This window comes from Onychomys torridus, chromosome 7 (genome assembly GCF_903995425.1).
Source record: "Onychomys torridus chromosome 7, mOncTor1.1, whole genome shotgun sequence".
Taxonomy (NCBI): Eukaryota; Metazoa; Chordata; class Mammalia; order Rodentia; family Cricetidae; genus Onychomys; species Onychomys torridus.
Genome location: NC_050449.1, coordinates 31,431,032 through 31,444,311, shown reverse-complemented (window position 1 = coordinate 31,444,311; position 13,280 = coordinate 31,431,032). Strand labels below are relative to the sequence as shown.

The 13,280-nt window shown below is 51.6% G+C and overlaps 1 protein-coding gene across 2 annotated transcripts; it reads right to left on the bottom strand.

The window, feature by feature from the left end:
* Positions 1-564: 564 nt before the first annotated feature.
* Positions 565-12,715, bottom strand: Robo4 (roundabout guidance receptor 4). Of its 2 annotated transcripts, none has more exons than XM_036193924.1 (18): positions 12,542-12,715; positions 11,869-12,201; positions 11,469-11,626; positions 11,152-11,272; positions 10,456-10,583; positions 10,128-10,356; positions 9,667-9,779; positions 8,815-8,986; positions 8,481-8,666; positions 8,323-8,365; positions 6,384-6,520; positions 6,034-6,297; positions 3,819-3,926; positions 3,470-3,629; positions 3,095-3,331; positions 2,609-2,967; positions 1,339-1,545; positions 565-1,228 (listed from the first exon to the last, which is right to left on the bottom strand). In XM_036193924.1, exons 1-18 carry the CDS (start codon positions 12,609-12,611, stop codon positions 1,221-1,223), a joined length of 3,033 nt encoding a protein of 1,010 aa, XP_036049817.1. In that variant the 5' UTR covers positions 12,612-12,715; the 3' UTR covers positions 565-1,220. The 2 variants fall into 2 exon arrangements, with proteins under 2 accessions (XP_036049817.1, XP_036049818.1); XM_036193925.1 differs by having other exon boundaries at positions 11,869-12,198; positions 12,542-12,666.
* Positions 12,716-13,280: the final 565 nt, after the last annotated feature.

Here is a 13,280-nt window from a genome sequence, read left to right as displayed (position 1 = left end):
GGAACTAGCAGCACTGAGCCTGCTACTGAATCACTCCCTCCCTCCACACACAGAGGTATCTTCTTTGGCCCTGATGATGCGCTACCGCTACCGCACAGTCCCAACACCTGAGTTCAGTTCTTGACCTTTCCCACTGTGTGTGGGAGATGCAGGTAGCCTGCCCTCTAGTGGCTTTCAATGGTTGAGGACTCAGAGGTCGTTTTGTCTAAACAGTGTTCACTAGCCAAGTATCCCAGGTGATAAATTCTGCCTTTTGTGGAATTTAGCTGCTTGGCTATTTTTTTAAGGCACCATCTGGAACCGGACTTTAGGGAGCGGGGCTGGGACTGCAGGAAACAGGAGTTGGCTCCCCGAGATCCACAGACACTTAGACACCCCCACTCTTCTCTAACTACATTCTGCTTAAACTTGCTGGATATACCTCATTCCCCTTTGATTGAAGACCAGAAATGAGAACACTCCCTGAGTAGCGATGAAGACTTCATCCTCTCTCTAGCCAGGTAACTCTTACATCTCTGCAGGTGCCCTTCCCAAAAAGGCGCCCAAGGAATGACATCATAGAACTCAAGTCTTTACAGTTTTATAGGATCAAGTTCCTGAAGCTCACAGACCCTGGCATGAGAATAGTGCTTTGGTTCCCAGTTCTCCTGCCTCTTTTCTTCAGCCTCCTCCGTTAACCCAACTTTGAAGTGTTGACCGTGACACCAGATAGGACCCACCGCATCCATGACCTTCCTCCTTCATTTCCCTTGCATGCTGTGGCTGGGGAGAGGGCTGAACTGGCCTCTAGGGGAGGAAGAGTCAGCTAGAGATGAGAGGACTGCTCTAAGTGTCCCCACCACAGCCCTCTTCAATAGCCACTTCTGTCCTCCGTGAAGACACTGTTAGCTTCCCTTCTTCCCATAATGCACATGGGTGGGAGATGAGGAGCTAGGCTCACTTAGGCCCAAAGCCCTGCTTGTGAGGAGAGAGTGATGTCATGAAGATGCTGTCTTGCTTTCAGTGGGAATCCAAGTCTCCCTAGATCATAGGGAATAAACCTAGTTTGGTTTACTTCCTTTTGTTTTAACAATCCCAGTGACAGAACTCTCCAGAAGCCCAGTGAAGCTACAGAGGTTCTCTGCTACAGAGAAGCATAGGCCCAGACCTACATTTGTAGGAAGGCCTGGGGACAGACAGGAGAGTGGTTTGGATGCTCTTCTGGCCATCTCAGGGACAATTCAGGAATCTGGAAGTTGAAGGAGAATAGAGTTACGACTAAATCCCAGGCTCTCTTTGAACTCTTCTCCAGAGCTTGTTGAACACGGTCACATGTCAGGCAGGCAGCCAGATACTTACCACCAGCCTTGGGCACAGCACCACCGAGCTGACTTCGATGGGAAGAGACCCTAAAGTCAGGAGGCCAGGGAGGCAGCCCCCTCCCTAGCCTCTGGGTGTGGCTGACCTCAGCATCCTCCAGCCAATCTGGTCTCCACTCCCACAGAGGCAGAGAGAAACTTCGGGTCAGGGAAAGATCGTCTCGAGGGGAGGGAGGTGAGGAAGCATCTGATGAGGAAGGCAGATGGTCAGCAGGAGGTTCAGCCTTTAGCTCCTAAGGACCCAGTCTAAGACAGAAAGCTTAGGACTGGTTTAGGGTACACATACATCACCACTCCTAAATGTAACCTGGCTTCTCAGTCTATCAGTTCCAGCGGCTGCAGGCCCTGGGCCTGACGTGTGTTTTCTACAGAGCAGTTTGATATGTTCTCTCCCATGCCAGCTCTGGCTCTCTGAATTCTTCCTTTACTAGCCTTGAGTGGCCTCTTCCCTGTGTGACGGGCACTCCTGACCCGGATAAGTTTTGTCCTGACATATCCCATAAGCCTCATTGTTTTTCTTGAGGCCAAAAGGTAGAGCAAAGGTAAGACAGGCATGCAGGATCTCGTGTGTGTGTGTGTGTGTGTGTGTGTGTGTGTATGTGTGTGTGTGTGAAATGACCTCCTGCTGACATGGAGAGAGACTGAGCCCAGGTGTTCCTCAACCTCAGCCGTGAACAGGCAGGCAACCACGAGGCTTGGGAGCACAGCAGGAGCGAGGAGGCATTTGAAATGCCAGTTGGGAGAAGACGGGCTGAAGCAGCTCTTCCTGAGACCCACATCTGGCGAATAGCAATGTCCAGGAGGCAGGTGTTAGGCCACCAGCTGGACTTCTCCAGGCTTCAGAATTGGACAATTTGTCCTTGATCTATGGGGCATCTTGAGCAAGTTAAAACATCTGTTTGACCTAGTGTTTCCTGATTCAGAAAAGAGAAGTAAAGAATACTCCTCCTAGACCTCTCAATAATGCATATGAAGCACTTCTTCCGGTACCTAGGATTTATCATTCAGTACAAACTACCTTTCCTCCTTTTTGAGATAAAATCTTACAATGCAGCTCAGGCTGGCCTGGAATTCATAATTTTCCTATTTTAGCTTCCCACAAGCTGAGATTTCAGGCATGTGCTACCACACCTCAATAACACTAATTGTTTAAAAGACAGTGAGGGTAATGATGACCAGGAAGCCTTGACTCTTCATTAGGGAGAAAGGGAGCTGTTTCCACTCTAAGGGAGGCAGGTGGCCCCACATACCAGTGAAGACGCAGTCAGCTTCCCTGGGCTCCAGACCAAAACCAAAGCTATCCACGGCCACTGCCAGGGCACGGGCAAAGTGAGCATCTGCGAGGAAGGAACCATCAGAGGAGCTGACCAGGCTGGCCCTGGCACTGGGGGCATTGTCCTCAGAAGCTGAGCCCCAACCATTGGCCAGGGAGCCCTCACTGGGGGTAGGGGTGGGGCAGGGCCGAGGTGGGCACAATAAGTTCCCAACCTCAGACCCCACGCCCCCACCAGCTCTGCCCATGTCTGCCAGTCCTGAGGATGTTGGGATACTGATATAGCCATAGGTTGTTGGGGGTGAAGGAGCTCTTGGCATAGGAGACACACTGTTCCTAAAAGGCAAAAATGGGAGACAGTACACTGGTTAGGCCACAGTAGCAGGGGCTTGGCAATTGAGGTAGGTTTGTGTGCTCCCTAGCATGCTTAGCTGGAGTGTTCCAGCTCTCTCAGAATGCCCACCTGGGTGTCTCCTCCCCTTCACTGAGCTCCAGGCACAGGGCCACCTCCTCGGGGGTGAGTACACTGTCCTGATCCTCCTCTAAGGATGACAGTGAGGAGCTGGACAGGTTGCTGGAAGCTGGGCTAGGACAGGAGAAGAAAGAGGCCTGGGGGCTGGCAGGCCTGGAAGAGCTTAGGATGGAGAGAGGGGCTGATGTCCGTGGGTCTGAGGAGGGAGCTTGGGGCTTCTCCACACACCTGGTTAGGGGCCGAGAGAGATGGCAGATTAGTTAATGTCATCCTTCGGGTCCACATCTCTTAGCTTTGGTCTGATGCCAGCCACACTCCCCACACCCTCAGTGTCCCAACTCTATTTCCTGGCCCGTGCCCTCTTACTGGGTCTGTGGATCACGACTGGGGTTTCCACAAAGAGAGAGGGGTGTTGGAGGGAGTGGACGAGTTGCTAGCTCATTCGAGTTGCGTTGAAGCTGTGGTCCCAGGGCATGCCAGGCTACCACACCTCGGGGGGCTTCTCCTGGGGAACAAGACTCGGGGCCTGAGAACAAAAAAAAAAATCTCTAAAATCTCATGATTTCCAAATCCCAACCTGCTTAAACCCTGATTTACTGCCCAGCCCCTTAGCTACACGCATGCACGCACGCACGCACGCACGCACGCGCTCCACAGCAGAACCAAGAGGCACCTGGACTCACCCCTCACTTCCCCCTTAGGGAACCTCTCTCACCCGGGCTCCGGGAAAGGTTCTTGGAGGCTCTGCTTCCCAACTCCCAGGCCCAGATCTCCATGGGGTGGCTGCCGCGGAGCAGTGGGGAGCTGTTGGCTTGGTGCAGCTCTACAAGGGAAGGACAGCTGTCAGGGACAATGGGAATAGGCTTTTCAGATCCCAGTCACAGGCTCTGCCTTTAGCCTTCGCATTCACCCAGACCTTGGGACCTTGGATCTAGATAAAAGTGGGAGACAGCTACTCCTCTCTGCCCCCATCTTTCTCCGGCCTGGTAAACTGGAAAGAGCACTGGTGGTTTTAGCTGTGTGATCTCAGGGAAATGCATCAAGCTTTCTGAATCCCAAGTTCATTTGTAAACAACCACTTCAAAGGATGATGTTGAGGATTCAATAAAAACAGATTGTAAAGCTCCTGCTCCAGATAGATGCTTCCAGAACCAACTTTCTTTTCTTGGACTGTGTGCACGCCAGTTTTCCTGGCCTCTATTCCCTCACACTGCTCCTCTCCTCATCAGTTTCTGCTCTGTGGAGACAAATAGCCCTCTTCTGGAGAGAATCTGCTAACAATGTTCATTCCTCACATCGCCTCGTCCTGAGATACTTCACTGGGGAGCGGGAGACTGGATTGAGGGCAAGGTGAAACAGCCAAATAAAAACCTCAACCTCAGGCTAGGAAGCCCTGTGGCAGAAAGGAAAGCTTCCTAAGTAGAAATGAGGGTGTGGCTCAATTGTTGCAAAGCCTTGGGTTCAAGCTTCAGCATCAAAGGGGAGGAAGGGAGGAAGGGAAGAGGAAATAAATGCCTGTAGAAAATAACTCATCTTTTTCTAAAACTGTTAACGTTCCAAGAGAGATCACACGTTCCACTGAAGCCATTGTGCCTCTCTGCACAAACACAGTTTTGTTTGGTTGTTTGGTGGTTTGCTTGGTTGGTTTTGAGAATTGAATCCAGGGCCCAGTGCATGCCGACTGACAGCTTTACCGCTGAGTTTATGACTCCTAAATGAGACTTATTCCAGTTCTTTTCAGCTGGCATTTCATTACCACTCAAGATTGATAATACAATAGCCCCGAGCAAAATGGGAAAGAATGCCAGCTTATTAATATTTACAGTCACATAAAATTGTCCATATTGAACAAGCTCTTAATTACTCTTAATCCACCCTGTCTTTTTTTTTTTTTAACTAAAGTTGGATTTTATCTGTTTAAAAACAACTGACTGTAAAAACATCTGCCAAGCCTCTCTAAGCAGTTCATAAAGTCCATAGCGATGGCAGGCAGAGTGCAGTACCAGACTTTGCAGAGCAGCGGCTGGGAACAGTTCCCAAAGCCTGGACCTTCCTAAATGATTCCCAGGGAACTCGGTAGCCTTTGGAGACAGATCATCCTGGCTTCAAAGTTGAGCTCTGCAGCTTATTTTGGAATTTTGAGCGTTACCCAATCATTCTGTCAATCTTTTCCTCTCTGTAAATTTAGAGAAACAATATCCTCCTCAAGGATCAAACATATAACAAATATAAGTAATCAGCTAGCGCATAATAGTTGTTTGAGAAATGACGATTATAATCGTCTCCTTTTAGAACGTCAAAACAGGTAGCTGGAAGTAAAGAGATAAATCTGTCCCAAAAGTATTATAGGCATCCCTCATATTACAGGGGACTGGATCCAGCATCCCAGGGAGGAACAGTTTTCATCCTTGGATGGTTGAGTTTGTGAGTACAGAATCTGTGGATATACATACTTCTCTCTAAAAAGCAAAGCGAGAGGCAGGGTCCAAGCAGACCAGTGTATAGTGTGGGGCATGAATTCCGGAAAACCTGGGTTTTTTTCAGCACTGCTTGCCTGAGGCCAGGCTCCAGCTATACTTGTTTGTTGGTCAACACAGATGGGGTTCGGAAGAGGGAAAAAGGCCGGCCCAATGTCCGTTGTATCCACCACGCTAGTATGCAGTTAAATTGCGTGCAGTTGGCATGTTTGTTAAATGTTCTCTAAGTCAACTTGACTGTAGAGCCAAGGCTCACTATTGTAGAGAAAAAGCTGTGGTGAGCATACACCCGGCTGAGTGCTCTGCGACTGAGATAGAGGTCCGCGTCCGCTAATGGGAGGTTGGGAGTGGTGCTCAGCCCATACTCAACTTGTTCACGGTCAGCGGACTGTATTACCACTTCAAGTCCCACCCCTGTCTGTCCCAGAACATGGCTTTTCTCTCCACCCATACCTTGCTTCTTTTTGGCTTTCCAAACCTCTGCAGGGGCCAGAGACATGCGTGGGGAATAGAGTCCCCTGCGGCTGCAGAGACTATCTGAGCTGGCCCAGGGGCTGGAGGTTCCGGCCAACTTGGATGGAAGGCGCCTAGCAGCTGGTGTCCGGGGGCTTGGCCGGATTGGAGGGCTGGAGGGCTGCTCCGCCATGAGGGAGCCATAAAAAGTGCCGGTGTCTGGAAGCAGGGGCACACCAGGGCTCCGGGGGTCCCAGGAGATCACTGTCATAAAAAACGACAAGAGGAGTTATGGTGCACTCCATCTCCCTTTCCCCCATCCCAGGTCCCTTCGCAGGAGGCATAGTCACAGGAGCGCCTGCCGTCTAGTGGGTCCCGAGGGTCCACTCCCAGCCGACTACTGAGGCTGCTGCTGCTGCTCAGGTCTCGAGAGCCAGAGGTGGAACGCCAGGTGTCTGCCAGCCATGGGGAGTCACTGTGGTCCATCCTGGGGTAGTGGGGCGGGGGAGCGAGGCAGGGAAGAACAGGAACCAAATTAGTTAAGACGTCCAGCTCAGAGGGCAGCAGCGACGGGATTAGAAATGGTAGTGTTTGCTTCACCCTTACAGCTGTTTGTCTACATTCTGCAGTTCCTAGAGGACCCCTGACCTGGTGCCCCTGAACTCAGCATCTTTCTGTCTTGGGATCAGGGAAGGCTAAACTGTCCAGAGCTGGGGAGAGGGTCTTAGGGGAAAAACAGTTATGGATGACGGCGAAGAACGAAATGGAGCCAGGTAAACATGGATTGAAAATCCCTACCTGCCATAGTTTAGCTGTGCAACCCAAGAACTAGATCTATTAGTCTCTCTGAGCCACACTGTTTCCTCAACTGTTAAATGGTGACAAAGAGAGCCTGCATATAGGACTGATGCTGAGAACCGAGCTGAGGAAATCCTGAATCACTCTGCTCGCAGAATAGAAGCTTGCTGTGGTCAGTGTTGGCTTCCAGCTTCTGAATTATCCTTCAAGAGCAGCAATTTGATAACACTACTTTTCTGCTGGAGCCTTCAGTTGCTCCCTATTTACCAAGATAGAGTTCAGATGCCTACTATGGCATCTTCCTTGGTCTGGCCTCCAGCTTTCAAACCTTATCCTTTGTTCTGATACATGTATCCCAGCCAGAACAACGGTGGTTTGCATTTCCCTGTGAATGTCGGCAGCTATTTCTCCCACTCCATACTCTTCTCCACAGGGTACACATGGGCTCCTCTCCCTTCTGTTTCTCTAGTCCCCTCCCTGCATATCCAGCTCCAGGCTGCTCCCCTGCCTTTCCCTGCCTTTCCCTGCCTTTCCCTGCCTTTCCCTGCCTGTCCCTGCCTGTCCCTGCCTGGTGAGTGGAGACTATTTTTAAAAAATGGATGAGCTGATCTCAATAGAATCCCTCTTGAGGACAAAGGAAGGGGTCCCAGGGAAGCCGACCAGACAAAGCTCAGGAGGCAGGAGGTAGCTGGATGAGAGAAGCCAGAGAGCAAGGAAAAACTCAGGACATGATGCCAGGCAGCCTGGGACCTTGTTGAAAGGAAACGGGCAGCCCGTGGGCCTGATATATCCAGTACACAGTAGGTACTCATAAACGCTTCTCGAATAATTCAGACCCCAGGACGTAAAGACTAATGAAGCTGACAAAGAGAAATATTTTTCTAGTGTAAAACTCAGCCATTAGGGGGGAGGGTGATGGGAGTGGCAGGGAGAACTTTTGTTTTGTTTGTTTTGTTTTGTTAGAATCTTGTCTCGTGACTACAGGCTTGCTCTGGTAATTAAGCCGTTGGAGCAGAGGTGCCTATTGTTTGGCCCAATGAGTAAGAATCTATGACCTGGGGGCTGATCGCCCCCTGCTGGAAGTGTGCCGCATGTGCAAGGCAGGTGGAAGGCTCAAGAGGCAGGCAATACACAGCATGCTATCAGGTAGATCCTGGGAACACAGGAATCAAGGCTGGTCGTCTCCTGCCAGCTACTAGTCACTTAACAACAGGAGTAGAGAGCAGGTGGCAAAAACAGCAGATAGGTGGCCAGGAGGCCAGCTGTGAAGCCTTTGGGGAAAACACGTCGGTTTTATGATTCCGGTTGCTGGGCTGTCAGGGGCTTACAGTGGAAGAGATTCATTGCCACACAGAGTCCAGGAGGGCTTCAGGTACTAGGATCCTAAACTGACTGGCAGGAGGGCAGACTAAAACTCCACTCAATTCTCTGCCAAGATTCCACTCACTCTGACCTCTCTGCCCTTCCTAAGGACTGCCCTTTGGCTCCCACCTGTGTTTTAAAATGGCATCCTCACTGGTGTATCTGTATAGACCTGGAAGAAAATGAAGGAACAGATAAGTGAAGAGTCCACCATCTTCCTAGAGATCGAAGCCCCTGTAGTATTCTGGCTGGACCCAGGGAGACATACACACCGGCTCTCCTCTTACCCGGGCCCAAGTGCACCCCAGCTTTGCGTCGTCTGTAGATACACACAGCAATGCCTAGTAGCAGCAGCCAGAGCAGGACAGCGCCACTGGCAATGACTTCTGGCCGTCTCAAGGTGGCCCTCAGCTGATCCAGGGTCCAGGAAGCATGCTTAGTGGGATCTTGGGCTGACTGCTCCATGGCCTGCTCTGTATGGGATGTGGAGCTCAGAGACAGGGCAAGTGGGATGATGGGGGACCGACAGACAAGAGAGGGAAGCTGAGGTGTAACAGGAACTGGGAGACAAGAGGATGACATGCTGGCGCATGAAGGATATGGATAGGACTTTTTTCTCACCTAAAAGGAGGCAGACAGGTCTACTAGGTTCTCCTGCCCCAGCACCAGTGACGGCAGCCACTTGTACACAGTAGGAGCCTGGCACTCGGGTGGAGATCTCCAGCTGGGTCTGTTCACCCACGACAGTCCAGTTGGCAGCAGGGAATGAGGTATTATTGCCCAGGTTCCATACCTGGGACACAAGCAAAGGTGAGCAGCTGCCCCTAGTCCATCCCAGCAGTAGAGCCCTTCATGTGCAGATGGCCATGTGGTCCTCCTAAGCCTGACATCTTCCTGGTGGCTGCCCAACAAAACAACACCACAGTCCCTATGCCCCCTCCTCTACTGAGTGAGAGACTTCTCTCTAGATGACAAAGGAGCAAAGGTAATCTGCTAAAACACACCCAGGACCAGTGGTTCAGGGTGCTTTCGGGTCACCTAGAGGCTTGTTAAAATCGAAGTACCAAGCTCAGTTTTCACTTTCTGATTCAGGGGACCCGGGAAAGGACCCAAGAGTCTGCTTTCCTAATGAGTTCCCAGGTGATTCACCTCTTGCCAGTCCAGCACCCACATTTTGAGCAATCCTGTCTTAAAGACTTAGGTCTGACCCAGCCTAAGTTTTGATTTGATCAAATCATCCTAACGTTTGGTTTTTGATCTGTTTCTTCCGTCTGTGACCATAATCTGACTTCCCATGTACAAATTGGAGATAATAAGCTAAGGCTGTTGGTGAGATGAAATCAAACAGTAGCTTATACAATGCTTGGCAAGGTCTGGGGGACTGAGTAGGCCCTTGCACATGTGCTCAACAAAAGCAAATCCCTCCACTTTTGGCTCAGATGATGTTTTGTAGGATCATTTTGTAGGAACTACCTGGTAGCCACGGATGACACCATTATGGTTTTCAGCGGGTGGTGGAGCCCAGCTCACAAGGACACTACCATTGCCAGGTTTTAGGGTCACCTCTTGAGGTGGGGCGCTGGGCACTGGAGGAAAGGAAGAGACTGTTAGAAATGCTAAAGGAGGGCTTGGGGATTTAGCTCAGTGGTAGAGCGCAAGCGCAAGGCCCTGGGTTCGGTCCTCAGCTCCAAAAAAAAAAAAAAAGAAAAGAAAAAAAGAAAAGAGATGCTAAAGGAGAGGAGGGCTCAGAGGGTTGAGAGGCGCTGGGGGATGGAGAGTCAGAGTCTCACAAGGAAAGACACTTCTTACACTGTTTGCTTCACCATGCAGAAGAGGAGTCCCCTCCTCTCCCCCAGCTCGTCCATCCTGGACTAGGATAGATAAGGAACCCTCCCCCTCCGCCCCCCTCCCATCAATCAAGATCCTTCACTAACCTTGTTCTGGCAGCCTCAGGAGCAGCACATTGCTGTCCGGGCCTCGAGCCCGGCCGGAGGATGGTCTCACTTTGAATTCGTAGTCTTGGCCCCAGTGGAGGCCCCCGAGCTTTGCACTCTGTAAGCCACCCAGCAGCACCTCTGTCCACGGCGATCCCTGGTCCCTGGGGTCCCTCTGGGCCCTGAACAAGGCCGTGTAGGACTCAGCAGGTGCAGCAGGGCCGCTCACCTGGGAAGAAGCTGGAGTAAGGATAAGGGCTTGGGGAGTTCATGGCATCCCTCATCTGAACTCTGAATAGGCTCTCACTTCCTGGGTCCTCTGCCTCACCTTCCAGCTGAGCCACACAGCCGGTCCAGGCTTGGGGCCTTTCACGGGCTCTGGGTTCAGCAGGGTCACGTTTTCCAGCTGAATACGAACAGCCAGAAGTTCCAGATATTCCTTGTGGTCCCGTGACTCTGTGTGGGAACACAGGGGTGGGATGGGGGAGGGAAACACACCTTCCTCATGAACACACTTGTCTGTCAGAGTTTTCAGGCCTTGAGTACTCCCATGTCCATTCTAGCCTCACACAGGGAAGCCTCACCAATCCCAGACTGAGCCCTGTATACCCGAACCCCATACCTGACCACCATACTAACTGGAGTCCCGTACCTTCCTTTAGACACCGTGTGTGGGTTTAAGCTCATATGTGTGCATGTGGGTTAGTGTGCATATGGAAGTCAAAAGTTGGCAATGAAGTCCTTATTACTGCTTCCTACCTTGATTGATGATTGATTTTTGAGACAAGTCCTCTCACTGAACCTGGAGCTCACTGTGTAGCCTAGACTGGCTGGCTGGCTTCTGTAACCCACCTGTTTCCACTCCACCCCCGTACTGGGATTATGGACACACGCTGCCATGCTCAGCTTTTCTGTGGGTGCTGGAGATCTGAACTTGAGCCCTCATGTATGTGAAGCAAGCGCTTTACCCACTGAGTTAGCTTCTGAGACCTTACGTTGGACTGTAGCTGACTCCCATTCTTACCCCTGACGGACACCCTGGCTGCTCGGCTCTCCCGTTGCCCCGCGTTGTTGGTGGCCATACACATGTAGGTCCCCGTATCATTCTTCTCTGCTCTTGCCACCATCAGGGAATCCCCAGACACCTGGCAGTACAGACACTCGGTGACATCTTCAATAGGAGGAGAAGCTTCGAGGCTGGAGGGCAACTTGAGGTCTTTTTGCCCTCTTGTCCTCAGATCTGCCAGGTGACATGCCACTGGAGAGAGGGTCAGTTGCTTGGTGTGCCCAGGCCATGACAAAGTAGGAGGGAAAAGTTCCGGGGAAGGGGGCTCCACTTACTGTGTGCCTCCTTGGCTGGAGGACCAGCGGTTTTCCATCTTTCCACCATGAGACTGAAGGCTTTGGGTAGCCCCAGGGTGGCCCACACTCAAGAACCAACTTCTCACCCACCACGACCACTGTGTCCCGAGGCTGGATCTGGAAGTCCTCCTGGAGGACTGTTAGGAGGATATCAGGTCAAACAGGAAGCATGTCTACCACTCCCCACCCCAGTCCCTCTTTGGCATTTCCTAGCACGCTTATCCCATTCTGCTATACCCATTTCCTTGGCCATAACCTAGTTCCCCCTCCCAAGACCCCCAGCCCAGGCCTTCCTTTACTGATAGCCCCTCATATTTCCTGGACACAAGCATCCCAACCTAGCTTTACTTCACCCTGGGCCTACCCTCCCAAGCCTCACCAGCCACAGACAGCCTAGCACCCCGGCTCACTGCTGTGCCCAGCCGGTTGCTGGCCTCACATGTGTAGATGCCCAGGACAGCTGAGAGGGTGTTTTGGTCATCTTGGGGCCGCCCCTGGACAGGAGGCCGAAGTAGTAGGAGGGTCCCATCAGGCAGAAGGTAATGTAGGTCTGGGGTCGCCATGCTGAGGGGCTGCCCATTCAGCAGCCAGCGGATAGTGGGAGGCGGCTGGCCTGATGCTTTGCAGCTCATCCTGGCTGGGCCGGAGCCCTGAAGTAGCTGGTCCTCGGGGTGAACTAGGATCTGGGGGGGAGAATCCAGAGCCTTGCCTCCTGGGAGGGAAAGAGAGACTCTCTGCACCCCTTTGTGTCTTGTGTAGGAGTTTGCCAGTTGGCTTATAATACCAAATATCTATTTCCAAATAGCTAGCTAGAAGAGGAGAGGGTCAGTGCGCACAGGCCAGGGGCTGCATAGCTCTCTCTTTCTCTCTGACACTCAGCCATGCCCACACCCATACCCCACCACCGACACCGTCATGGTCTCTACTCTCCCGCTAGTAAAGAGAAATAAAGACACCAGAGATCCTCTTTAGTCCTGCTGACCTTGGATCCAGGCCGTGGATCCAGCCATGAATCCAGGAGCATGGGCTAGAAAAAAGAGGGCCCCACTCACCCATGATGAGAAGAAGCAGTAGAGGCAGAGGCCACCTAGTCTCCAGGAGGCCCACTCCGCCAGAGCCCATGGCTTCTCTCAGCTGCTTTCCCGGTCCCACACACTTGGTCCCCGCTGCTCTGAGCTCACTGCCACAAGGGAAGGAGGGGAGGGGTAGGGGGGTGGTAGTTGTTTGTGACTGAGACTCTGTCCCAGTAGGGAAGCAGCTTTGAGGAAACGGATGCTTCCTGACCAGCCCGGCCCTCGATGCCTTACAGAACTGGGAGGAGACCAGAGGTGAGAAACTCTCTAACCTCTACAGTTTAGCTGTAACCCTGGACACTGACTTCAGCCCTAAGGGTTACCTCATGCCTAAGTTAGGGTTTCTTAAATGAAATCCTCACACTGACCATAATTGTATTCACATCCTTAATTCTCCAGCTCTACAGCTCTATTTGAAGCTTATGCTTAAATCTTGGTAATAATCCTTTCCCATTAGATAGACACCTAACGGAGGGAGACAGGGACCAGAGGTAGAGCCTCAGACACAGGAGTGAGGAGCAGAAGATAGAATCCAAAGGGGTTTCAGGCCAAGAAATCAAAAAGGAAGGGGAGCAGAATGTATCCTTGGTCCATTCCCTAGGAACAGATAGACCGAGCCTCAGGAGACTAGAACATAGGAATGACCCAGAACCTTGGGAACAAGCTGTGAAAATCCCATGGACTGTGTCCACATTTTTTTTTCCCTAGATAACTTGAA